General features: G+C 44.9%; 1 protein-coding gene across 1 annotated transcript in view; it reads left to right on the forward strand.

Annotated features, from left to right (window-relative positions):
• Nucleotides 1–805: 805 nt before the first annotated feature.
• LOC307221455 (IgGFc-binding protein-like) overlaps nucleotides 806–27,284 on the forward strand; it is a gene marked incomplete at its 5' end in the record, with an annotated part of 31,901 nt that continues 5,422 nt past the window's right edge. Inside the window, 17 exons of the mRNA XM_079985877.1 lie at nucleotides 806–854; nucleotides 1,657–2,883; nucleotides 4,523–4,866; nucleotides 5,919–6,492; nucleotides 7,012–7,613; nucleotides 8,902–9,469; nucleotides 10,473–11,062; nucleotides 12,221–12,800; nucleotides 13,404–13,603; nucleotides 14,676–14,817; nucleotides 15,434–15,762; nucleotides 16,654–17,227; nucleotides 17,968–18,566; nucleotides 19,233–19,797; nucleotides 20,982–21,559; nucleotides 23,041–23,611; nucleotides 24,315–24,514. Of these exons, the coding sequence (XP_079842003.1) occupies nucleotides 806–854; nucleotides 1,657–2,883; nucleotides 4,523–4,866; nucleotides 5,919–6,492; nucleotides 7,012–7,613; nucleotides 8,902–9,469; nucleotides 10,473–11,062; nucleotides 12,221–12,800; nucleotides 13,404–13,603; nucleotides 14,676–14,817; nucleotides 15,434–15,762; nucleotides 16,654–17,227; nucleotides 17,968–18,566; nucleotides 19,233–19,797; nucleotides 20,982–21,559; nucleotides 23,041–23,611; nucleotides 24,315–24,514 (8,292 nt within the window). The remainder of the gene's footprint in view (nucleotides 855–1,656; nucleotides 2,884–4,522; nucleotides 4,867–5,918; nucleotides 6,493–7,011; nucleotides 7,614–8,901; nucleotides 9,470–10,472; nucleotides 11,063–12,220; nucleotides 12,801–13,403; nucleotides 13,604–14,675; nucleotides 14,818–15,433; nucleotides 15,763–16,653; nucleotides 17,228–17,967; nucleotides 18,567–19,232; nucleotides 19,798–20,981; nucleotides 21,560–23,040; nucleotides 23,612–24,314; nucleotides 24,515–27,284) is intronic.

The following is a 27,284-nucleotide window of genomic DNA, read 5'->3' on the forward strand; positions in this document are numbered from 1 at the left end:
TCCTTCCTTCTTTTTGTTTTACACCTATGCGCAGGGTGGGCAACAGAAGAGGCGTGCTTCCCTCCTGACCGGCTTGGCCAGGAGTGGTGCTGAGGCTCCCAGCAGCATTCTCTGGTCCCTTCCCCTCTTCCCCACTGGAGCCGTGGCTTTCCCCACCACAGGAAGAGGAACTGCTTCACAAGATTTTCAGAGGTTCCCTGTAACCCAACTGCCCTTCTGCTTCCCTACCCTGTTCCAATGGCAGTACCCTGACAGTATATATCTTTTTTCTAGAAAAAGAGGTGCCAGAACTTGTTGACCTTTTGGGGGGGGGGCACACCCCTTCTGACTCCGTTGCACAGCAGGAATGCACCAAAGAGGTGCAAGAACTCAATTTCAGTGAGTTCCAGCTGGAAAAAAGCCCTGTTTTCAATAATTTGCACATTTTTGCAAATACAATGCTTCTGGTGTGTTATTTTCACAAATTTCCCCATTGTTTCACACACTTTCACCTAATGTACGCATTGTTGGGTTGCAAAACTACCTTGCAAAAGTGTGAATTTTGAAACTACCTTGCAAAAGTGTGATTCTGGAAAAGTGTGAATTTTGAAGAATAACTGCATTCCATATTGTGTATTGGTTTGAATTGTGTGACTTCCGCAGTTCCTTGTGGAAATGCAAACAAAATCAATTTTCTCCCCATCCCTACCCAGGTAAGACAAAAGATCAGAGCAGCAAAGTTAAAGAAAATAAAAGAAAACTCATGCACACACTCACACAGAATCTGCAGATGACCTGAACTTCTTTCTTTTGCTGTTTTGTAGCCATGGCCAAGAGGCTGCTGCTGCTTTTGACCGGACTGGCACTCCTATCTGGTGAGTTTGGTACTTAATTAACCTGCAGGTTGGTCCCACAAGGGAGACACTTCTTGAACTTTGTCTCTATGGAGCAACTGAAGATGCTGACGGAACAGGGACTCACTCAGAGCCTGGCAAATTTATCTTTGACCAAAAATCCCACACTGTGGCTATCAGACACACAGCCCAATGTATTGTTGGCTGAGTCTGTGCTAATACATGCCACAGGTCATCATCACCTGTACTATATCCTAAACTTTAATCAGTCAGATTTCTGATTTAGGTGGTTCTCATTTTCCCCTGTATTTGGCAAACTCATATGAGCCTCTCCCACAGAGGAATATTCCTGATCTTCCTGAGATACATTTTTCTTGATATAACCAAATAGGGTTCTTAAAAAGTCCCTCTGATAATTTTCTGTCGATTATCGAGAGAGATGATTATTTTGGGAAGAAGATGCAAAAGTCAGATCAGTACAGAGTATTCCAAAAGCTATCACCCCAAGTGATTATAGCACAGCATTGAGATACTTGCATTGAGAAACATCCTTTTGGGGTGCAGGCTATCAAAGGAAAAGCTGGATATTCTTAGGGATGCTTCATAGCATGTCAATAGATAAATAATCATTTATTGAACTTTCTCAGATGCCATCTCCTTGATATAAGCAAATAGAATTATTAATGGCTTCCTTTAATTTTCTGTCTGTTGCAAGATAGGATAATAAAGCACACAAAACTCTAATTGCTGCCACATCGTATGATTAGGGCACAGCATCGAGATACTTGCACTTTACGAATTATCTGTTCCTTCTGCCTTTCAGGGTTCTGTGGAGCAGATTACCGTGGGAAGGAATTTGTAACATGTTACCTGCAGAACTACTTGGCAAGCCAACACAGTCCTAGGCTTGAGCTGCTTATCACCGGATATCATCCTGCAACCACTGTCAGAGTCACAGTGAACAAATCTTCATTTCAGAAAACGGTTTTAGTCTATGAGAAAGAGACAGTGTCTGTTGTGGTCCCGGCCTCTTTGGAGTTGACGGGGAACAATATCTTTGATGGGGTTGTCAGGATCCAAGCTGACAAAGATATCTTAGTCTTTTCCTACAACTACAAGCTTACATCAAGTGCTGCCACAGTCGTGTACCCAGTTCATCAGCTGGGCACACAATATTATGTGGTAACCCCAGAAGGGCATCTCTCAAACACTTTCAAGGAATTTGCAGTTGTAGCCTATCAGTTTCCCACTCAAGTCACTATTCACCTGAAAGGGGCTGTGACATTCCAAGGGAAAGTTTATGCTGCAGGGAGCAGGCTTGTTGTTGACCTCAAAGCCTTCCAAGCAATTCAGCTGCAAAGCTCAGTTGATTTGTCTGGCAGCAAGATTGAATCAGATTCGCCCGTGGCTGTTTTGAGTGGGCACAGCTGTGCCATACAGTTCTCAGAATGTGACCATGTCGTTGAGCAGCTCTTGCCTGTTTCCAGCTGGGGCACCACCTTCATAGTTCCTCCACTGTCTTTTCAACCTAGAATAGACATTGTGTATGTCATTGCTTCCCAAAATACTTTGATCCAATACCAGTCTGGGGTCAACCAAGGCTCCCGTCGTGCAGTGGCTGGAGAAATCATGCGGTTTGAGAAGCAGCCCTCTCAGGTCCTTTCCTTGTCTGCTGATGTAGGAATCCAGGTCCTTTTTTTCTACACTGGTACCAATAATGGAAATTGCCAGTACGATCCATTCCTCATCAATGTTCCAGCCTTAACAAGCTATTGCACATCATATCACATTGATGGGATTAGGGACTTTGATAATTTTGCTGTCATCATGGCCAAAACCTCAGTTTCTGGTGGGATCACATTGGAGAAAAAAGCCATTACCAATGTTGAATGGGCACCAGTCCCTGGAACAGAATATTCATTTGCTCTACTCAGCTTGGTCAAAGAAACCAGTGCTCTCTCTGTAGAACATCCTACCACTCCTTTTGGGCTCTTCATCCTTGGAGGTGCCAAAAGCAATGGTTATGGCTCCGTGGCCATTTGCTCTTGTGGTAAGTATCCAGATCTGTGCATATGGTTTAAGTGTTTTGTTGTTGTTTTTTGCTACAAATGAGACGTTAGACTATATAATTATAATTTGTTACATCTTAATGAATATCCCCATCCTTATTTGTGGTTTCTTCCACTTCCAATATTTTCATCTTTTTGCCTTCCAGCATTGGATACTGTGTTTTAACATTACTGTCTGCTCATTTGTAGATTGTGAAAGAAAGTGGCCCCTTATGAGCGGTAACTGGAGGACCACAGTAGATCTCAATGGACATTGGAATGGAACTTTAGCTGCCACTATTTCAGTGTCCTAGTTTCCAGTATACTTTCCATATATAGAATAAAGGACTGTAAAATGGTCTAATTTGATGAATTCTGATTTTCTGCCTCCCACTCTCAAATCTGCCCCCTTTTGTCACAGGTTCCATCTCCTTGCCTGTGTCCTCCAGCCTCTTCTTCATTTGTCTCCTCTTTCTAACTCCGTTACCTAATCTGCACCATCCCTGCAGCCATCTTGTATTTCCCTGCTCCTCATGTTTCACTGTCTCCCATGGCCTCCTTCTGCCCCTCAGGCTCTCTGAGAAACCTACTCTCCACTTGGATCTTAATTCCAGTGTACTCACAGCTTTCCTTTCTTCATGAGAAGGCAAATTTAAACCATATTGATTGCCTTATTGCCTGAGCAATCAGAATGTCCATAAGGCAACCAGATAAGTGGCTATTCAGAAGCCTGTTTCCCTTGTTTTGTCTGTCTGCAGCATCCTCCCCTAGTTACTAATGATGCTTGGTGTCAGAGCTGCCTCTAGGTCCCAGCTCACAGAGGACCAACGCCAGGCTGTCGTTATGTACAAAAGTCTTTATTGAGGTTTAGTTTCCATTTCAAAGCCGCAGCGCGCAGCTCTACGTCTTAAAGCCTAGACCGGCGAAGTACCGTCTGAGTCTCCTCCCCTATGACACCAGTTTAAGATCCTAGCCCGGCTCCACCTTTTACGCTGCTCTCTCCTCCTCTGGGTCCTCCTGCCCGCTGGGGCATTGCCCTTTCTGGACTCTTCCGACGCTGAGTCGCTTAGCTCCTCCCCTCCCTCCGGCAGGCTTTAGGACCCGGTTCCCAATCCTCATTCTCTGCTGTCCCGCGCTCCTGTACATTTGAACTTGCCTCTCGCGCCAACCCAGTGACCTTCCTCCTGACCGTTACACTACTTCTGTCACTGCTTCCCTCTTCCGGGATACTGGCCGGATCTGACCTCCCCTCCGTTGTCTGACTCTCCGATGGAGGTGTGGTCAGCCCTGCCTTATCTTCTCTCCCTGGTGGGGAATGCACTGGCCCTGATCCTTGGGACTCTTCCCCCCCACTCTGCTCTGGTGGGGAAGCTGGTCCTGATTTCCAACTACTGCTCTGGGAGTCCCTGCTGCCCCCTTGCTCCTGGGACGTTCCCCTTGGGAACCCCCTACCCCTGGCCACTGGTGCCCCTTCTGTGAATCTTCCGATTCGCTGGAGAGGCTCATGGAATCCCTCGGTCCACTGTCCTCTTCTCCTACGCTCCCCTCGGATTCTTCCCCTTCGCTCTCCATCTCCTCTCTTCCCTGTGCCTCTGCTCCTGAACCCCTGACACTTGGTTTTGCACCATTGTTCTGTTCCAGACAAACCAGTGTCTCCGTGCAGCTTGTTCCAGTGCAGGAAGAAGGAGAAGTGTGAAATCATAGGAGGTGATCCAGTGTGTGTGCCAGAGTCTGAATCCAGCTGCTGGGCCCAAGGAGATCCTCATTATCACACCTTCGATGGGAAGAAATTTGACTTCATGGGCACCTGTACCTACACTATTGCCAAGACTTGCGGCTCGGATGCCACTCTTCCTTCCTTCAGTGTTGAAGCCAAGAATGAGAACAGGGGAGGAAATACTCGTGTTTCGTACATTGGCTCTGTGACAGTCACAGTCTATAACACCATCATCAAGGTGGTCAGAAATGAGAAAGGCTTTGTGAGGGTGAGGACGAAAGAAATATTTCTATTTCTTTAAAAAAGCAACCTCTTTTCCCGAAGAGTCCATCAGAATCTACTCTGCTTGCTTCTTGTCTTGTCTTGTAATGCAGGCATGTGGAACAGAAGATCTGGCAAAGTCTCCCTGCCCCAGTTTGCTAACCTGGACTGATCTCTGGCCACCACCCCTGCTCCCTCCTTCTGCACCTCCCCCCACCAGCCAGTGCCCCACTTTTTTAGCATTTGAGGAGGAGCTGTTTTCATTTGGCTGTATCCGCCTGCCATTGGGCACTGGGAACGATAGTACAGCCCAAATAGCTGAGGCTTCGGGGGCTTCTCACCATTTTTAATTTAAACAAGTTCTCCCAAAATAAGAGCGGTAGCGAGACAGAATTAGCTACAAGCCTAGATGGCTCAGTAAACTGATCTGGTGAGATGCCATCTTTGGGATCAATGATCCAGTAAGTGCCCAGGAGCAGCACATACCTCTGCTTGGTCCTGTTCTGTCACTTAGCTCATGAGATCTTTTTTTGCAGGGGAGGGTGGAGGGATCTGGATTACAGGGTTCCAGATATTTGCCTGGCAATCCACTCTAGTGACTGCATTTTCAATTATTCCTTCTTGCACTGTACTTTCCAGCCATAGGTCTGCAGTTAAAAGCTCTGTGTCCAAGTGTTACTTTTTCTTTTTCTTTTGCCCTGGAACTTCCCCTGGGAAAACCTGTTTTTTTACCACTGAATCAAAAAGCAATTGACAGAAAACTTGCTTTTCATTTGCTCTGATTTGGCAGTAAAATGTTGAATCAGAGCCAAGGAAAGTGTGTGTGTTGGTCTTTTTCATATACGTTCCTATTTTACATCCATCTCATTCAGCAGGCTATATGATGTAACAAACCCAATAGGTTATATCCAACCAATTTCTACTCTGGGCACACCCACTGAAATTAATGGACCCAAGTTAGTGCATTAATTTCAACAGGTCTGCACTGAGTCTGACTGACATTGAATACAATCTACAGTCTTGTCCTGCTGCTTGTTGCATCTGCGTTTTCTCTTGCAGGTGGACAACCTGCGGTTCCGCCTGCCCATCTCCCTCCATGAAGGAAAACTCCGTCTCTACCAGAGTGGGAGCTCTGTCTTCATTGAGACAGATTTCTCCCTGAAGGTCTCCTATGACTGGAACACCTACCTGGTAGTGAAGCTCTCCAGCAGCTTTTATGAAAATGTCTGCGGACTTTGTGGCAACTACAATGGAGACCCCGCTGATGACTTCAGCAAACCCGATGGGGCCTTGGCTCCCAACCCCAATGAGTTTGGAAAGAGCTGGAAAGTAGACGATGGCGACAGGTTGTGTTGGGATGACTGCCATGGGGAATGCAAAACCTGCTCCCCAGAAATGGCCAAGAAGTATGAAGGTGAACCATTCTGTGGCTGGCTCATCAAAGGAGAGGATGGCCCATTCAGCAAGTGTCATTCTGTGATCGACCCCAACCCCTATCTGGGGAACTGTGTCTATGACCTCTGCTTGAATGATGGGCTGAAGGAGCTTCTTTGTGATGCGCTGAATACCTACGCAGTTGCTTGCCAGGAAAAGGGAGTTGCTATATCTGAATGGAGGATCCGCACTGGTTGCGGTGAGTGTTCCTGGGTGCTGAGTAGAGCACAGCAGATTTTATTTTCATTATTTGGCTTAAAAATTATGTTCTCCCTTATGTCATGAGGTACATAATGTCAAGCCAGGGCATTTAATGTTCTGCAGATCTCTGCACAAAGACTTTTTCACTGAGCCTAGCATTCACTATTAAGGAAGATTCTTGTCCCCACTATGACAGAGAGAGATGATTTGAAGGGACTCTAGGAATAGAGTGTGACAACAGAGACAGAATCTCTATTGGTTTTTTTTTATTAAAAAAATCAGATCAGTGTAACAGCTGAATAGGGATGGGCTAGGAAGGCAAATGGTGGATGCATTATTTCACCTGTATTGAACACTTCAAGGCGAGAATTGCATATGAGGTTATCCTGTTTTATTTCTGCAGTGCTCTAGCAGGGAGTTTAGGCTAGCAGAATCTAGAACACCTTGCTTCTGGCCCACACTGTCTTCTAAGCTTTTAATCTTGTGCTATTGATAAGCATGTTGTCTCTTTTGACAGGTGTCTCCTGCCCCGAGAACAGCCATTATGAGCTCTGTGGGTCTCCATGTCCTGCCACCTGCAATGACCAAGCTGGGCCCAAGAATTGCTCCTCGATGTGTTGCGTGGAAGGCTGCCAATGTAATGAGGGCTTTGTGTTGGATGCTGGGAAATGCATCCCCAAGTCTGCCTGTGGGTGTGTGTTTGAGGGGAAGCACTTGCTTCCCGGAGAGCACTTCTGGGGAGACAAGACATGTACGAAAAGGTGCTTCTGTGACCCACAGACAAGACAAGTGAACTGTCAGGCAGTGAGCTGCGGAAAGGGAACGGAGTGTAGGATTGAGGGTGGCATCCAGAACTGCTACCCAACCAATTTTGGCAACTGCTCTGCCTCTGGCGACCCGCACTACATTAGCTTTGACGGCCGGAAGTTTGACTTCCAGGGCACCTGCGTGTATCAGTTGACTGGGCTGTGTGAGAAGAGGGAAGACCTAGTCGATTTCCAGGTCCTCGTCGAAAATGACCAGCGAGGCGGCCAGTCTGTGTCCTATACCCGGACTGTAGAGGTGAAAGTTTATGGGGCATCCATTGTGATGAGCAGAGGGAACCCTGCAAAAGTCATGGTGAGTTTATCATAGAGGTGGGGAACCAAATGCAGGGGCGGAGGAAGGGGTGTGTGATGGGTGCAGACCATCCCAGGTGTCACCACTGAGAGGGGTGACAAAATGCTGGGCGGCACTCATCATGGGGTCTGCAGCGCACCTGAGCCATGTGTCTCTCCTGGGAGAGTCTCAGTGGCTTGGGCATGCGCAGGCTGCCCAAACGGTCTGCCTGCTGCCTCCCCCCCAGCTGTATGGCAGCTGAGTGGGAGGAGGCAGGCAGACTCCAGAGGCCCCGTGGTACACCCCACCCCTATGGGTGGCTCGCCCTGCCCCTGGGTGTGCCACCCCAGGTGCCCAGGCGGCTTCCCCACCACTGACCATCTCCCCAAGGCATCTCCTTGCTACACTGGCCTTGCTTTGGACCCTCCTTGCATGACTTGAATGTGTCCTTTGAACCCTGATTATGCTTGCCTAGAAGAAAGATAGAGAGGCATATATGATTATGCGTGAAACTAGCCTACTGTACATAGGTAAAATTAGCCTTCATTGCTCTGCCCACTTTTGCTTCTGACCCCTCTCACCAGTGGCATGTGGTCCCCAGGAAGTTGCCCGGAAGGGAATGTGGTTCTCAGCCTGAAAAAAGTTCCCCACTCCTCATATGGAACATCACAGTTGGAAACTACTGAGAACAGGGGAGGGGATTATTCTGATAATGAAGGTACCTGGCATGGTTCCTTTCCTCTCCATGGCTAGTGCCCAGAAGAAAGATGACGTGGGCTGCCTTGTGTCCATTTTCCATATGTTTTGAAAAGAGACCATTCTGTGATCATATGAAATCTATTTTCCAGTATTATTATTATCATTTTAAAGGGAAACTTTACTTCAATAATCTAGTACAGAGGGTTATCCTTTTTTGGGTTGCAGAGGTGAGAGGAACAGAACAGGCAGGGGCAAATTTCCCAGACTGTGTGTTACCAGACGTTTCACCCCTAAGAGAAAGCTAAGATCAGCAAGTGAATTCTTTGTGGTACTTGATACCTAACAGAGAATTTTAAAAGAGTTAAATTTCCCCTCCTCCCTGCAAATGGTAAGTTTTGCTGCTGATCTCTGTGCTCTGGAGCAGCCTTGCTTAGTCTTATGCATCCCAAGTGTTACTGGTCTCCCAACTTCCATCAGTCCTGGCCAGCACAGCCAAGGAACAGGGATGATGGGAGTTGTAGTCCAAAGTACCTGGAGAGCCCCAGGTTGGGGAAACATCATGGATTACAAAGGCACTTCTGAAATGCCCCCTTTTTTGAATGGGCTCTAGGTGAACGAGTTGCTGACCAACCTTCCCTACAGCATCGACATCAACAGAATCTCCGTATACAGGAAAGGGCAAGGGGCAGTGGTCCAGACAGACTTCCAACTGACTGTCATCTTTGATGGGATCAGCCGGGTGACTGTGTCTGTGCCCAGCAGCTACCGTGGTGCCCTGTGTGGTCTCTGTGGGAACTTCAATGGCAACAAGCAGGACGATCTGACCATGAAAGATGGCACAGTGGCTCCGCACCCATCAGACTTTGGTCAGAGCTGGAAACTGCGGGAGGTGCCAGGCTGCAGCAAAGGGGGCACAGAAGAATGCCCTGCTCTGTCAGCCATTGAGAGGAATCAACGGAACCTCAACAAGGAGTGTGGGCTCATCCTAGCCAAGGGCGGCCCCTTCAGAGAATGTCACAGCAAAGTGGATCCAGAAGGATACTTCCAAGATTGTGTGTACGATTATTGCTTCTTTGATGGCCAACAAGCTGTGATCTGCCAGGTCATTGCCAGCTATGCTGCAGCATGCCAGGAAGCTGGGGTGACCATCTATCCTTGGAGATCGGACACCTTCTGCAGTAAGTGCTAATGCCCTGAGCTGTTTTCTGAAATTTCTCAGATTTTCAGAGTTACAGAGAACACGGTAACCTATCTAAAATGACATGCAAATATATCAATGCTTATTTTTCTTCTTAAAGTATATATTCAAATTTTGTCTCTGTACCATTTCAGGTAAAACTTCATGTAAAACTTTTCCCAGCTGAGAAAGTCTCATTGTCCCCCCCACCCAAGTGATGGACAGACCTGCCCACTCTCTCAGTTTCTTAGTTTTTCTAATTTGAAATTCAGCTGTCCACATTTCAGAAGGAATCTGCAATTTTTGAAAGCGGGGGAGAAATCCCCATTAAAATTTGTCAGCATTTTAGTACCAATTTCTACTTACAAACACATTTTTGCAAGTAATTTCCCCATAGATAATGTGCTTTGGTATGCTATTTTCACTAAAATGTTCATTTTAATGGCCATTTCCCACCAAATATAGGCATTTTTTGGAAATACTAGTTGGTTGGAGAATTGCACTGCGATTTTGGAAATTATGAATTAAGCAGTTTCACCTTTAAATGAGAGCTGAAATGTATTTCTCCCACATCCCTATTTTCTCCCAGTCTAGGCATTCAGTTCTTGTATCATCAGAGGCAAAGAAAGATGGGACTTCTGTAAACCAGGTGGGGGTGGGGGTGTGCAGTGTAAACACACACACACACACACACACCAGGCTACCATTGAAAAGTGGGGATTCCAAACAGGTATAGAAATAGGTCAAAGACCACCTCTCGGTTGGAAAGCTGTCCATGTCATATTTGGAAATCAGGAGTGGAAGAGTGCTGTTGTGTTCATGTCCTACTTGTGGACTTTATGTAGGTATTTGGTTGAGAGCAGAATGCTGGACTACATAGGCCTTTCATGCGATCCAGGAGAACTTTCCTTATGCTTATAATAACCCCTTTCAGCATGCCATCCTAGAACATCCTGGCCCTTTCCTCCCTCTCAATGTTTCTTTGTACTGGTTCCAATTGACAGGTCTTTCCTGCGCTCCGAATAGCCACTACGAGCTCTGTGCGAGAGGCTGCGCTCAGACCTGCGGCAGCTTTTATGCTACAGTCCCTTGTTCGGCTACGTGCCACGAAGACTGCGTGTGTGACGAGGGCTTTTTGCTGAGTGGCGATCAATGCGTGCCCACGTCCCGGTGTGGCTGTCACTACCAAGGCCACTATTACCCGGCAGGAGAGACTTTCTATCCAACCTGTCAGGAGCGTTGCATGTGCCATGCTGGGGGGAGTATTGGGTGTGTCTCATTCTCCTGTGGCCCCAATCAGGAATGCCGGTTGTCAGATGGCGTCCGGAAATGCTACCCTGTAGGCAATGCCACCTGTTCTGGTTCGGGTGACCCTCACTATCTCTCCTTCGATGGACGGGCCTTTGACTTCCAAGGCACCTGCACCTATACCTTGGCTACAGTTAACACAGGCAACCGGCTTTTGAGATCCTTTACTGTCAACGTGGAAAACGAGGCCTGGGGGAATGGGAAGGTGTCCGTTACCAAGATGGTTTCTGTCTCAGTCTACGGCATTACACTTACATTACTGCAGAACAAGCAAGGTCAAGTGATGGTGAGTCCAAGCTATAAGGAATGGGCAATTGGATGGCCATCTGTCATGGATGCTTTAGTTAAGATTCCTGCATTGCAGGGGTTGGACTAGATGACCCTCAGGGTCCCTTGCAACTCTGTGATTCTATGATTTTTAGCCATTCATCTTTTTCTCTCTCTCATTAAGACATTGTCTTTGCTCAGTCATTCAATTTGTCCTAAATGAATCTGATAATTTTTGTTTGGTTTCTCTTTCTTCCAGCCCTAATTTCAGTTTTCCCATATTTCCACATTATTTTTTTAAAAAAGAGAGTCCTGAAAATTTGTCTACATTTTAGTGCAATTGTTATTGCAAATTTATCCTAATCTACTGAGTTTTGCATGCAGTTTTGCCTAATATACATACTGTGGCAAGTAATATTTCCTACTTCAGTGCATTCTTATATGTCAGGTTTACCTCGCCTGGGCCGGTTCACTCCAGCGGAGATCCCTCCGTGGGTCGGAGAGTGCATGCATGAGCGTGCATGGCCACGATTTCCCTTGTCTGCATCTGCGCAGACACGATTTGCAGTGTTTCCAGCATGCACAGACATGATTTCCGGCGCCTTGGAAGTGAGTCACCGCGCCACGCCGTGCTGGTTTAGTGCAACATGCGGCGGCTCGGTTCGGGGGCGGCTTGTGGGCCGGTTAAATGACCCCTGTGGGCTGCTTGTGGCCCATGGGCCTCAGGTTGCCTACCCTTGCTATATGTCATTTTCACTAATATATGCATTTTTATACAAATATTACTTTGCTACTGTATATGCAATTTTTGTACATGTTACTTGGCCAGAGAACTGCATTGCAAAATTCAGAAAATTTCAAGGATAGTGGTGTTTTGGTTCTCATATGGTTTCAGAAAATGTAAATTCACTTTTAAATGCAAACCGCATCAAGTTTCTCCCCCATTCCTATCTAGAGGTTGAGAAGGGTGACAGCAACGAGGGTGGGGGTGAGGGCAGAGCTAGCATCCTCAAGCACACACACTCTTCCTCACATGCCCTTTTCAGCACACCTGTTTCAGGTTATCATCACTGAGAGGGCTAGGATAAAATATGTTCCTCCTAGGAGCTTTTATGGTTATCTTTCCACTGCGACCTCAAAAAACCAACCTTTCTCAAAGAGGAAATCCTTCTTGCAGGTGAATGGCTTGATTTACACCGTCCCTATATCCTTGTCTGCTGGGCGAATCAGAGCCTATCAACATGGCACAAAAATCCTGATAGAAACTGACTTTGGTCTCATTGTGAGCTACGACCTGGTTTACCGTGTGACAGTCACAGTCCCAAGTACTTACCAGAGTGAGATGCGAGGCCTTTGTGGGAACTACAATGGGCAGAAGGATGACGACTTCCTGCTACCCGATGGGAGCACAACTTCCAATGCAGGTGACTTTGGTGCTTCCTGGAAGGTTCCAGTCCATGGGGCAGCTGGATCTTGCTCAGATGGATGCTCTGGAAACAGCTGCCCAGTCTGCGATGAAAGGAAGAAGGAGATCTTCAAACAGCGCCATTACTGCGGGATCCTCACTGCATCTGATGGCCCCTTCAGTGCTTGCCATGGAAAGGTTGATGCCAATGTATACTTCAACGACTGCATCTATGACCTGTGCATGGGCAATGGGGACAGCCAGGTCTTGTGCAACAGCATCCAGAGCTACGTATCTGCCTGCCAAGCAACTGGGGTCTCTGTCAAGCCTTGGAGGAGCCCTTGCTTCTGTCGTAAGTACTGGGGACTGAACATTCATGGGGATGTGAAATGGGATAAGAGAAATGGGAAAAGTATCTGAACTGGTTCCTTGTCACTTTGGGGCTAAACTAGAGGGATGTGCTCATTTGCAAAGCCCTAAAATGTCTCAGGCTCTGCAAAGGCTGAATTCATTTGACCTTTCCAATTACACACGATCACCCTCTTGACTATTTCTGACACACCAGCTATGAAATTGTTTACAATGAGTTCCTGCCAGAGCCAGAAGTCTAAGGTAGAGGTGGGGAGCCATTTTTCAGTCCTGGGACCATGTTTCCTTCTTGGTAACCTTTTTGGGTTCATATGGCAATAGTGAGCAAAGCCAGAGCAAAAATGGGTGGAGCAATTGATGTTATTTGTTATTTTTGTACAGTGGGCCAGTATCTACCCCCAATCTTTTATACCCCTCTCTATCCTCTATCCAGGAAATTAAGAAGCATGATCAGAGTTCAAAGATACATTCTAGCCAGGAAAAAGAACTAGTCCCTCTTTTGGATTTCACATGCTGTCTTTCACAACCATTTTAAGAAGCACCGGGGTCCTTTTGGTCTAATATCTTTTTTTCTTTTCCAATTTAGCTATGCGCTGCCCTGCCAACAGTCACTATGAGATCTGTGCCCAGCTCTGCCCCACCTCCTGTGCCAAGATCACAGACCCTGCACCCTGTCCGAAAAATTGTGCTGAGGGCTGCCAGTGTAATGATGGTTTCTTCTTTGATGGTGTTGGCTGTGTCCCTGCAAAAGACTGTGGGTGCATAAAGAATGGACGCTACTACAAGGTAGATGGTCTTCTGAACCTGATTTTCCTCCCTTCCTTTTAAAATTAAACTACATTTTTTATTTTTACTGTCCCCAATCATTATGGATCAAGTTGTTTTTATCTGCTTTTACCTCTGTGCTTGCTCAGTTTCACATTCTTTCGAATCACAAGTCACAAGCTGTTGTGATAATTTCTAGGACTTAGGGAATTTCTCAACCTTTGAATAACTGAGTCAAGTTGTGTGTGTGTGTGTGTCTTGAGGTGTGGTTTTCTTTGATAATCTGGAAGTAACAAAGTCCTAACAAATGAACTGACCTTGTTATGAAGAGGTGCAGCAAATGACATAATAATGCATTTTTAAATGTAAGGATATGACAGAATTACTAAGGCCATGTTTATATATGAAACAAAAGAGCCCAGACCTAAAGCCTATCTAATCCAACATTCTGTTCTCAGTACAGAGGCTAATAATAATAATAATAATAATAATAATAATAATAACATTATTTATACCCCACCCATCTGGCTGGGTTGCCCTAGCCACTCTGGGCAGCTTCCAACACACATAACTGTTTATGGGGTGCTTGGAAGCAGGGCATGAGCTCAATAGCCCTCTTCCTTAGTTGCGGAGTGGCTGGGGAAACCCAGTCAGATGGGCGGGGTATAAATAATAACAGATCATCATCATCATCATCACCATCATTATCATTATCATTATTATTATTATTACAGTGGTACCTTGATTATGAACTTAATCTGTTCTGGAAATCCGTTCTCCAACCGAAACCATTCTTAAACTGAAGCTCGCTTTCCCTACCAGCCCTGGTGACTCGACCAATTAATGGGTTTCTCCTTGAAATGTGATACCGGTTAATGTTTTCATGCCATCATTTGTTGCTTCAGAGCATTTAGAAGCTGACATGTATTCGTAAATAATGTTATTGACTTCAGGTCCAGTTGCAACAGAGAACCACATTCGGAACTCTTGGCTGGATGCTATTTGCCATCTTCACCTACACCTTTAGTGTAGATCTGATTCTGCCCTAATTCTGTTGTTGTTATATCTTATTGTTTTCCAAATTTCCCACCAGCCCAATGAGAAGGTTCTGCTGAATGCATGCCAGGAGATCTGCCACTGCATCCCAGGCCTGGGAGTGATTTGTGAGGCCCACAACTGCACTGCTGATGAGATGTGCAAGATCCAAGATGGAGTCATGGGTTGTATTAATAAGGGTAAGGAGAGATTAATTAAAGGATGAGATGAGGAAACTGTGACTCTTCAAGGTGATGTCATTGTCCCTGACCATTGACTAGGGCACAGAGGGCACTACCTGCTGCCCAAGTAGTGGCTTTTGAAAGATATGGATAGCTCAGTTGGTTAGAGCATGGTGCTTATAATGCCAAGGTTGCAGGTTCTATCCCCGTATGGGACAGCTGCATATTCCTGCATTGCAGGGGGTTGGACTAGATGATCATTATGGTCTCTTCCAACTCTATGATTCTTTGACTTATCCACACTCACACATCTCTGTCCTCTACCCAGACAATCAAGAAGCATTATCAGAGTTCAGGGAGATATTCCAGCCCAATAAAACTGGGACAGGAAGTGAGGGTTATGTGTTACTCTTGCCTTTTTTGTTTCCCCCTATTGCCGTGAGGCTATCATGGTACTATCCATGTGTTCTTGGACTACAGCTCCCATCAGTCCTGACCATCTGCCATATTGGCTGAGGCTGATGGGAACTGGAGGGCCACAGCATCTGGAGGGCACCGTACTGGCTGCACGCAATTAGATATTCACCCCGAATTGCATCTAGCAATCACTCACATTTCGCCCCTTTCATTCCAGATCCATGTAAATCCCTGAAGTGCCGAGAAAAAGAAACATGCAGGATTGTGAATGGCCAGGCCAAATGCATCCCTAACTTCTCAGGAATTTGCTGGGCCTGGGGGGACCCACACTACCAAACCTTTGACAAAAAGAAGTTTGATTTCCAGGGCACTTGTTCTTACACTATTGCCAAGTACTGTGGGAACGATGCTACGCTGGTGCCTTTCACTATCGATGAGAAGAATGACAACAGGGGCAACCAGGCTGTGTCCTACGTGCGTCTGACCAACATCTATGTCTATGGCTACAAGATCTCCATCCACAAACAGGAAACTGGAAGAATCCGGGTATGTTAAATAGTCAGGGGGGAATGACCCCACTGAGTGTAATGGAATTCATTCTGATATATAGCCAGAGCCCAAAAGTTTAAAATAGCATTAAAGAGTATATATGTATGTCAGGATGGAGAAGAGAAACAAATGATTGCAGATCAGATTGCTATACCACTCTGAATAACTGAGGTAATGACCATCATGCTATTACGTAACTAAAAGGCCCTCATTATCCAGGAGTCCTATCTCATTTTCCTTTTTTTTTGGTATATAATTTTTGTTATATTTTCTGTTTTACAATTTAAAATACTCATTTTACATCCTTAAGATATCACTGACTTCCCTCCTTCTCTTTCCATGGTTCATTTTACATATCATAAATCCTTGCATACTTTACAAAAAACTATACCATTCAGTATTCCGTTATTGCATCCAACAAAACTTATTTACACAGTTGAATTTATCTTAATGCTGCCAGCATGTCCTATCTCATTTTCCTGAGCTTGTGTCACTGTGGCGAGGGGCGAGACAGTGGCAGGATTGGTGCAGTGCAAATGCAAATGCATCAGCAGAATTGACTCTGTTGGTGTGTTTGCCTCACTACATCCTCACTGCTGCCTTGCCTCTCCCCCTTTTGAAAAGCCATAACAATGATAGTGATGGGAGCCACGACTCCTTAAGTGGTAACAACACAATTCCTAACCATGTCTGCTGAGATACAAGTCCAAATGAATTCAGTGGGACTTGCTGCCAAGTAAGTGGGGTTATAAGGCTAGGATCAACCTGGCTGTACCTGTTTCCCGCAGTTGTGACTACATGGGATTGTGTGGCACAAGCTCCAAAAAAGCCTAAGAAAACCAAAGGAATTATTCCTGTGTGTGTGTTGTCTTGCCTTTCTGCCTCTAGCTGAATGACAACATTGTCAGCCTGCCACTGACTCTTGAATATGGCAAGATCAAGCTGTACCAGAGCGGCACCAATGCTGTCCTGCAAACAGATTTCGGCCTCCAAGTGACGTACGATTGGAAATGGCACCTGGTGATCACTCTCCCCAGCAGCTACTATGGGACCATCTGTGGGCTGTGTGGAAACTTCAACCAAAACCCTGCAGACGACATGGTCTTTCCCAATGGCACCAAGGCTGCCTCCATCATAAGCTGGGCCAGCAGCTGGAAAGTCAAGGACCGGGACCCCTTTTGCTGGGATTATTGCCGAGGGAATTGCCCAACATGTGATGAGAGCAAGAGGGCGCTGTATGGAAAGGAAGAGTACTGTGGGCTGATCAGCAAAACCTCGGGGGGCCCCTTCAGAGAATGCCATTCCATAGTGAATCCAGATGACTTCTTTGACAGCTGCATTTATGATGTGTGTCTCAATGGAGGAGCCAAGAACATCCTTTGCCAGGCCTTGGAGGCCTATGCTAAAACCTGTAGGAAAGAGGGTGCCACCATATATGATTGGAGGACAGCCTCTGGCTGTGGTGAGTACTTTTCCTTTATACACACAATGTATGTAATGACACCTATGGCTTAGAGCAGCAGTGATTATTAATAGTCCACAGACCTTCAACTTCCAACCCTCCACAAATATCTGCTGCCACACAAAGAGGCAGGGAAAGAAAGCCACAGTGCACAAGATAGCCCACTAAGTGCATGCTTTTTCATTGCTAAAAGCATAAACAAGAGGAAAACCTCAAATGAGATACCCTGTTTGCTTTGTAAATCAGTTTGTGGTTGAGAATAGCTGCATCTGAAGCAAACAAATCTATTTGGCTATTGGAATGAATAGAATCATGGCTGGACCAAAACATTTTGCTACCTTAGTCATAAGAACACAAGGTCTAGCATCCTGTTTTCGCAGCAGCCAATCAGATGCCCATAGAAAATTCACAAGCAGCCCATGAGTGCAACAGCACTCTCCCTACTTCAGAGTCCCAGCAAAGGGTATTCAGAGGCATTCTGTCTCCCACAGTGAAGGTAGAACATAGCAACCTATTCGCCATGAATTTGTATAATCCTATTATTGTTTAATCCATCTGACCGTGTGGCTGCTGGACCTTATGTTATCCTGGGAAAAGCATAGTATCTTCCATGTAAGTACACTTTTAAACTCCCAGTGTTCCTGCTTCCACATACAATATCAGCAACAAGAGCTCTTGCGAAGTTGAGACTTCAGCACGTTTTATCAGTTCTTAAATTCCTGATGTTCTTCTCCTTACAGCCTTGCCGTGCCCTCAGAATAGCCACTATGAGTTCTGTGGCAATGCCTGCCCTGCCAGCTGCTCCGACCGCACGGCTCCCTCTTTCTGCACACAGCCATGTGTGGAAGCCTGCCAGTGCAATGATGGCTATGTCCTCAGCGTCGACAAGTGTGTGCCTGTCGGGAGCTGTGGCTGCACCTACAATGGGCTCTACTACAAACCCGGAGAGGAGTTCTGGGCTGATGAGACCTGTGGTTTCCGCTGCACATGTGATCCCACCCTGGGCTTTGCGGTGTGCAAACCAGCTGGCTGCAAAGCCAGTGAACAGTGCACCGTGGTCAATGGAATCCGGGGCTGTTATCCCATAAGCACCGCTACTTGCTCAGCAGCCGGGGACCCTCACTATACGACCTTTGATGGGAAGAAATATGACTTCATGGGCACCTGTGTCTACCAGCTGGTTGGGCTCTGCTCTAAGGACCCGACTCTCAGGCCTTTCACTGTCAATGTGGAGAACAACAACCGAGGCAACCCAAAGGTGTCTTACACCAAAGTGGTGACATTGAAGGTATACGATGTAACCGTGATTATGAGCCAGGAGCATCCACGCAAGATCCAGGTATTGACACAGGAAATTGATGTATGTATGTATGTATGTATGTATGTATGTATGTGGAGGTTTTTTGTGTCCTTTCAGGACCCCTAGGGAGGGTGGCTGAGGCTCTTGGAATTGTTTCTGTATCTTTGGACATTGTAGCTTTAACTACCTGGGCTCTTCTTATGCAGAGTATAGGCTATGTCACGTAGAGATGTTGCAGTTACAATCATAATTCACTGTGGATTATATGCAGCTGGTGGCCCACTGAGGGCTGTCAATTGCAGCTCCTGAGGATGGAACTAGGCAAAGGTGGTTTGTAGTCAGTGAGAGCAGGATCCCCAGCTGCTCAGCAACGGTGAGTTAACCCAGTGTTTCCCAACCTTGGGCCTCCAGCTGTTTTTGAACTACAATTCTCATCATCCCTGACCACTGGTTGGGAAACACTGAGTTAACCTGCTTTTACTCTGAAAGAGTGCTTTAACAGTCAATCCTTCTTCACAGAGAACTCTGAGTATAGCAGTTCCCCAACAACTTTCAGCACACTTTGCAAGCTCTGGCTTCCAGGATCCTATTGGAGAAGCCACAATTGTTTAATGTGCTATCATACTGCTTGAAATGCATGGTGTGAATGTAGCCTTCCATTAGATATGGCTTTACGGTAACAATTCCTGTTGCATCACATTCCAGGTCAATGGCGTCTTTGTGAACCTGCCTTTCTACCATGAAGACAAGATAAAAGCTTACATCAGTGGGAATGAGGGCGTCATCAAGACTGATTTTGGCCTGACGGTAGCCTTTGACTGGAACACCAATGCCAAAGTCACTGTACCCAGTACGTACGCCAATGCCGTTTGTGGCCTCTGTGGCAACAACAACTTGAACCCCAATGATGACTTGACCATGAAGGATGGGAGTCATGCATCCAGCATCTCCCAATTTGCAGAGAGCTGGAAAGTTGGAGAGGCCCCTGGGTGCACACCGGGTTGCACCACCGATTGCCCGCCATGTGGAGATGCGCAGAAAGAAACCTACAAGGGCGACCAGTACTGTGGCATCCTCATCAAAAAGGATGGGCCATTCTGGCAATGCCATGATGTCCTTGACCCAACACCCTACTTCACAGATTGCGTCTTTGACACCTGCCAGTATCATGGTCAGCATAAAATTATGTGTGATGCCATCAGCGTCTACGTGGCAGCATGTCAAGCTCTGGATGTTGAGATTGAAGAATGGAGATCAAACTCTTTCTGCAGTAAGTGTTGCCTCTCGAAGCTTCCATAAGTCACGTCATCTATTGTTGACACTGACTGGCATTGGTTCTCCAGGATCTCAGCCAGGGACTTTCCCCAGTCATACCTGGGGCTGTTGGGGGTTGAACCAGCTGTTATTTGCATGAAAAGCACATGATCCACCACTGAGCTGCACTCCCTCCCCTAGTTCAACTTTAGGGATGTGCATGAGTTGAAGGGAAGTGCTGCATAAACTTGACATTCATCAAATTTTGAAATGTGAGGTTTGCAATTAGATTCTTTTCTCCCTAAATGTATTTCAGTCATCAGAGTATTTGAATAGGTACCAGATCATTGTATAAAGGCAAATAGTAACAGGATCCTCTCTCTTCCTCAGCCGAGACAAGGTCTTAACTCTTATGGTCTGTTATTCAATGTTAGTCATGCTCAGAGTACACCAGTTGAAATGAATGAACATGACTACCTTAGCTTTATTAATTTCAATGGCTCTATAATGAGTAAAACCTAGTTGGATACAGCACATAATGCTTAAGATTATTATTTTTTAAATACCCTTGGATTTTGAAAGACCAGTTGGAATCCTTTTGTTTAAGCCTCTTGACTTGTCAGCAGCATCTATGACTTGATACATACAGGTCACATCAGAGCTAAGATTCCCCTGAAAAATTCAGTCGGAATCCAATCTGCATATAGCAATTTTGACATTAGATGTGAAGCATTTTGCATTTACTGATCTCCACACTCAGATTGAACATTTAAGTGTCAAATCCATTTCAACCCTGATAATTCAAGTAGCGGGGTTTCACATCTATCCAATTTTAAATGTTGATCCTGGAGAGGGGCAGGGAAGCAGTATCATTCTTAGTCTGAACCATCCAGGCATTTAAAATGCTGTAACATCTCTTAACAGGCTTCGTTTTGAATTTATTCAGCAATTTCAAGTGCTGCAGGGCAAAGCAATATGATGATGATGATCAATGAGATACTTCTATATTCTCTAACTATTCCATTAATGGATTTAAATATGAATTCAGATGACAGCCTTCACTAAAAACTAACCAGTAGATGGCACTGCATAAACAGAATAGGCAAAAGAGTCCTGCAGACCTCTTCCTGTCGATGTCTCTGGAACAACCTCTATACTAGCTTGAAATTCACCACAGTCTGTTTTTGTCCTTTCTTCCAGGCCCTGCCTGCCCACCCAACTCTTACTATGAGCTCTGCGGAAACGGCTGCCCTGCCACTTGTCATGGTCTCTCGGCTCCTGATTGCTGTGAGATGTCCTGCAAAGAAGGATGCTATTGCAATCCAGGGTTTATCTTGAGTGGGGACCAATGTGTCTCCATTGGCGATTGTGGCTGTGAACACCAGGGCAACTACTACAAGAAGGGAGAGGTTTTCTATCCTGGTTCCTCTTGCCAGAAACGATGCCAATGTGCAGACAATGGAGTTGTCCAATGCGTGGACTTCTCCTGTGGGCCCCATGAGGAATGTAGGATAAAGGATGGTGTCCACGGCTGTCATCCTGTAGGGTCTGGCACATGCAGTTTGGCCGCAGGCTCCCACTACCTAACTTTTGATGGACGGGCCTACGACTTCCAAGGAACCTGCACTTATACTTTAGCTAAAGTTGTCGGTGTGGGTTCTCAGCTGGCAAACTTCTCAGTGATGGTGGAGAATGAAAAGTCTTTTACCAAGATGGTTGTGGTCTCTTGTCATGGATATACCATTGTCATTGAGAGAGCAATAAAGTGGAAAGTCAAGGTAAGTTCTGTTCTGGGTTTAGCCTCTTTGAAGTAGAAATGCCAGCAAAGTTCACTAGCAGTTTCTACAATTGCAGGAGTCCCTGGGAGAACGTCGTCTCCCAATGTCCACTGCACCCCATCTTACAATCTGGGTTTTTCTCAGTTTCTCATTTTCCCCAATATTAAATTCAATTCTCCATTTTTTTCCTGCGGCAACCTGTTATATAAATGCTTTAAACAATAAAACATGATTTTGAAATAAAAACATGCAAGTGATAAGGGAACTGTATAGGAAATGTAGGGTGTGTTGATTTCATTTTTTTAGGGTTTTAGGGTGTTTAGGGGGGTCCACTAGAGAAACAAGCAAGCTGCTTGGATCTTAGACTAAGATGACGCTGCTGGAAGCTAGTCCTGATTTCTCCACCCAATTGTGTTTAGGTTGAACTGATGAGTCCTAGGTACTGTCTCAGAATCCTTTTGAAGAATTCATTTTGGGGCATCCCAAGTCCTCTCCCAACTGGACAGCAACTACCAGAGAGTAAGACCCACTGGCAACACTGCAGGGCTGTTCTGTTGCAAACCCTTGATCCCTTTTGAATATGGTCTTTAGGTCTTTAAGGTAAAGGGACCCCTGACCATTAGGTCTAGTCGTGACCGACTCTGGGGTTGTGGTGCTCATCTCGCTTTATTGGCCGAGGGAGCCAGCGTACAGCTTCCGGGTCATGTGGCCACCATGACAAAGCCGCTTCTGGAGAACCAGAGCAGTGCATGGAAACGCTGTTTACCTTCCCGCTGGAGTGGTACCTATTTATCTACTTGCAATTCAACGTGCTTTCAAACTGCTAGGTTGGCAGGAGCAGGGACCGAGCAACGGGAGCTCACCCCGTTGTGGGGATTCGAACTGCCAACCTTCTGATCGGCAAGTCCTAGGCTCTGTGGTTTAACCCACAGCGCCACCTGCGTCTCTACCTTTAGGTCTTTAGTGACTAACAAATTATGATTTGCCCTGTAGTAACGGTATTGTGTGGTCTGGCTCTGAGATACTAGTTGTGCTGGTATTTATCATACGTTTTATGCTTGCTTTTGTCTTTTTTGAAGGAAATTGATATTTAAAATGGTTTTAATATTATATCTTACAGTGTATATCCTAATACATTTTTATCTTCTATACAAAAAAAGCCTGTGGATTTGTTGCACTAAGGAGACAGGGTGCTTGAATCCACTTGAATGGCACAAACCTAAATTTCTGCTGTGTGTTTGAATCCTTTCAGAATAGTGGGAGTCTAGAGGAACCCTTAATTTGTAAACTGCTTTGGGAGACATTCTGTTGTTGTTGTTATTCTACTGCCCTATACACACAGGTCTCAGGGCAGTTCACAGAATAAAATCAGAATATAAAACCACAAAATACATTCTTTGCCTGAAAAGTGGTATCTAAATCCATTACATTCTGACAATTTTAAACTGTGTCCATGGTCACCTTCTCTGTGGTTAATGCAGGTGAATGGAGAGCTCTATACACTGCCCATGAAGACAAACGATGGGAAACTCTGGGCCAACCAGGAAGGCAACAATATCATTGTCCAGTCTGACTTTGGTCTCCAAGTCCTTTTTGACACCTCCTCATATGTCCTGGTGTCTGTCCCCAGTAACTATCAGGGACTTGTCAATGGCCTATGTGGCAATTTCAATAAGGACAGGACTGATGACTTTACTCTACCCACGGGGGAAAGAACCCAGAATGTGATCGAGTTTGGGGCCTCTTGGAAGGTTCCAATTGATGGTATCAGATGCTCTGATGGTTGTGGAGATAAATGCCCCGTCTGTGATGCAGCCAAGACAGCGCCATACCGACCTGAGAGTTCCTGCGGAATGATCCAAGCCCAATCCGGCCCCTTCAGGAACTGTCACTCCGTGGTAGACCCTACCGAATTCTTCAACCACTGTCTGTATGACATGTGTGCAGCCAATGGTGCCGGAGAAACTCTCTGTAGGAGCATCCAGGCCTACGTAGCGGCATGTCAGGCTGCAGGAGTTACAATTGGAGCCTGGAGAACAAACAACTTCTGCCGTAAGTTTGTACAGGAATCTGCAGTTATTGTTATTTATTGTTATTTATTACATTTCTATGCCACCCTTCAGCCGAGGATCACAGGGTGGTTTCCAATATAAAAACACAAGAATATATAACATAGTAACCAATAATGACAATAGCGCCCCCCACAGTTTAAAAGGCTCTCTCTCTCATCCATCCATCCATCCTGTTATATTGGCCAACAGATACTTCAATGGTATCTGTATTTGGATCCCATAGAAAATAAGCTATTTCTTTAAAATTAAATAAATAAAAAGCTAATTTCTTCAGCCTCTGTTTGTGAAGATGTGTTGCCTATAGAAAATGGTTTCACCTTCAGCATTTAGATCAGGATGGAGAACCTCCGGCCTGCAGGTCAAATGAAGTCCACCAACACCCTTCCCATTTGGCCCGTGAGGCCATTGTGGTCAAGCCACCTTTGCCCACCCTACATATACAAAATCAGGTGTGGGGCAGGCATAGGTGGGGCTTCTGCATGTTTGGGTGGGCAGGTTTCCACAAATTTTAAAAATGGTGTTTTATTGAACTTCTATTTTATTTTGCCCTTATCATACACCCCAATGAATATAGGTGATCTCTCCCCTGCCCCTTAACTTAAGAATGCTTAGCTAATGTTCTATATGTGTCTTAACCATCGCTGTCTCTTTTCATCACTTGTCTCCTCTCCCTTCCTTTTCAGCTCTCACTTGCCCATCCAACAGCCACTACGAGTTGTGTACAAAGACCTGTGATTTCACTTGCACCAGCTTATCCTCTCCAGGCCGGTGCACAAAACAATGCTTTGAAGGTTGCCAGTGTGATTATGGCTACCTGTTTGACGGTGACAGGTGTGTGGCAGTGGGGAACTGTGGCTGTTCGCATGATGGGCGCTACATAAAGGTAAGTACAGTGAAAGTGGTGGTGTCCATGAATAACACTCTAAGCAAACCCAAAGAATAGTTTGTCTTACCTCCTTAGGATGGCCGCTCATGCATTGGCCACCAGAAAAAGAAGACATGTCTGTGGCATCTTCTCATGCTCACCATAGGGTCACATAGAGTAGACGAGGAGAAAGGGTTGCTGAAAAAGGCCAAGCCTGCAGAGTGATGGAGAGAGAATGAGACAAGTTGGGGAGAACCTCTGGACCAGCAAAGCTGATGGAGCAGAGCAGGAAGGGACATAGGGAAACAAGTGCAATATATGAAGAGAGAACATAGCATAGTCGAGGTTGAAATTGATTTAATGCTAATTCAAGTAAAATTCAAGTGATTTAATGCTAATTCAAGTACCTCTATTTTGTTATCTGTTTGTCATTTATGTTGCATTGGCATACCCTTATGGATATAGTTGTATAGTTGTATGTTGTTGTTGTTTAGTCGTTTAGTCATGTCCGACTCTTTGTGACCCCATGGACCAGAGCACACCAGACAATCCTGTCTTCCACTGCCTCCCGCAGTTTGGTCAAACTCATGCTGGTAGCTTCGGGAACACTGTCCAACCATCTCGTCCTCTGTCTTCCCCTTCTCCTTGTGCCCTCCATCTTTCCCAACATCAGAGTCTTTTCCAGGGAGTCTTCTCTTCTCATGAGGTGGCCAAAGTATTGGAGCCTTAGATGAGGATCTGTCCTTCCAGTGAGCACTCAGGGCTGATTTCCTTCAGAATGGATAGGTTTGATCTTCTTGCAGTCCATGGGGCTCTCAAGAGTCTCCTCCAGCACCATAATTCAAAAGCATCAATTATTTGGTGATCAGCCTTCTTTATGGTCCAGCTCTCACTTCCATACCTCACTACTGGGAAAACCATAGCTTTAACTGTACAGACCTTTGTCAGCAAGGTGGATTAGTTGTATAGCTGCATATTTTAAATACTTTGGTTCTGTAAATATACATTTTGAATGTTTGCTTGCAAATGGAATTCTAGTAGCAATCATATATAATTGTGCATTTAAATTTTTAATACAACAAAACTCCCAAAGAAAAAAGGCTAAGGAAAGAAAAAAAGAAGAATTAATCCTTCAACTGAAAGAATGTGAAAAAAATATGATAAAAAATCCAAAAGATGATTGCCATAAGCAACAATATAAAATGCTCCAAATACAATATTCAACATTAATAAGCCAAGAGGTTGAATGGGGAATAAAGTTATGAAACAAAAGTTCTTCGAATTGGCAAATAAAATTGGAAAATTTCTGGCGTGGCAACTGAGGAAAAGAAGAAAATGTAGCATCATAAACAAAATAAAAGTAGATGAGCAAGTTCTGGAAGATCCTAAAGTAATAAAAAAGCACTTCCTTAAATTTTATATGAACTTATACAAAAGAGAAGAAGAAGATTTAACGAACATTATAAAATACCTAGAAGAAAATAGTCCAAAAAAAATAACAGAAGAAGAAAGAACCGCCTTAAACAGACCTATAAAAATAGAGGAAATTCGAGAAGCGATCAAGAGGATGAAATTAGGAAAAGCCCCAGGACCAGATGGTTTATCAGCTAAATATTACAAGGTCCTAGAGGAATATATAACACCAGTACTATGTGACGTTATGAATGAGATATTAAGAGGAGGAAAAATGCCAACATCCTGGAAAGAAGCCTACATTACTTTGATCCCGAAACCAGATTCAGATAAACTTAATATTAAGAATTACAGACCGATTTCACTACTGAACAATGATTATAAAATCTTTGCAGACATAATGGCACATAGACTTAAAAAATGTTTAATTAGCCTTATACACAGTGATCAGGCCGGCTTCCTTCCTAATAGACAAGTAAAAGACAACATCAGACACACAATAGACATTATTGAATATCTAGAATGTCATAACGAAATCCCTGCCGCTTTAATGTTCGTTGACGCCGAGAAGGCTTTCGATAATGTCTCCTGGGGTTTTCTAATAAAATGTCTGGAAAAAACAGGGATAGAGGGCACATTCCTAGAAGGAGTTAGAGCAATATACACATAACAAAGAGCCAGATTAATTATAAATAACAACCTGACAGAACAGTTTGAAATAGCAAAAGGTACTCGACAGGGGTGCCCTCTATCACCGCTGCTGTTTATCATAGTCTTAGAGACAATTACAAATAAGATAAGGAAAACCTCAGAGATCCGTGGTATAAAAATCGGCACAAATGAACATAAATTGAAAACATATGCAGATGACCTTATGTTGTCATTGGAAGAACCAAAGGAGAGCATCGGCAAAGTTATAAAATTACTAGAAGAATTTGGAAAACTATCGGGATTTAAATTGAACAAAGAAAAAACCAAAATAATGACTAAAAATATGAAAGAAGACATCATAAATGAGCTTGAAAGACAAACTGGAATTAAAATAACCAAAAAAGTAAAATACCTTGGAATTTGGATAACTATGAAAAATATAAATTTGATGGAAAATAATTATAAGAAAACATGGAAAGAGATAATGAAGGACTTGGATATATGGAACAGATTACATCTCTTGTGGATGGGCAGAACGGCGGCAATTAAAATGAGTTTATTACCCAAATTACTCTTCTTATTCCAGAACATTCCAATAATTAGGGGAATTGCAATATTTAAAGAATGGCAGAGACTACTTTCCAAATTTATTTGGCAGGGAAAAAGACCCAGAATTAAATTTAAACTGCTTACAGACCAAAGAGATAGGGGGGGGTCTTGCGGT

Source organism: Podarcis cretensis (genome assembly GCF_951804945.1).
Source record: "Podarcis cretensis genome assembly, chromosome: 8".
Classification (NCBI taxonomy): domain Eukaryota; kingdom Metazoa; phylum Chordata; class Lepidosauria; order Squamata; family Lacertidae; genus Podarcis; species Podarcis cretensis.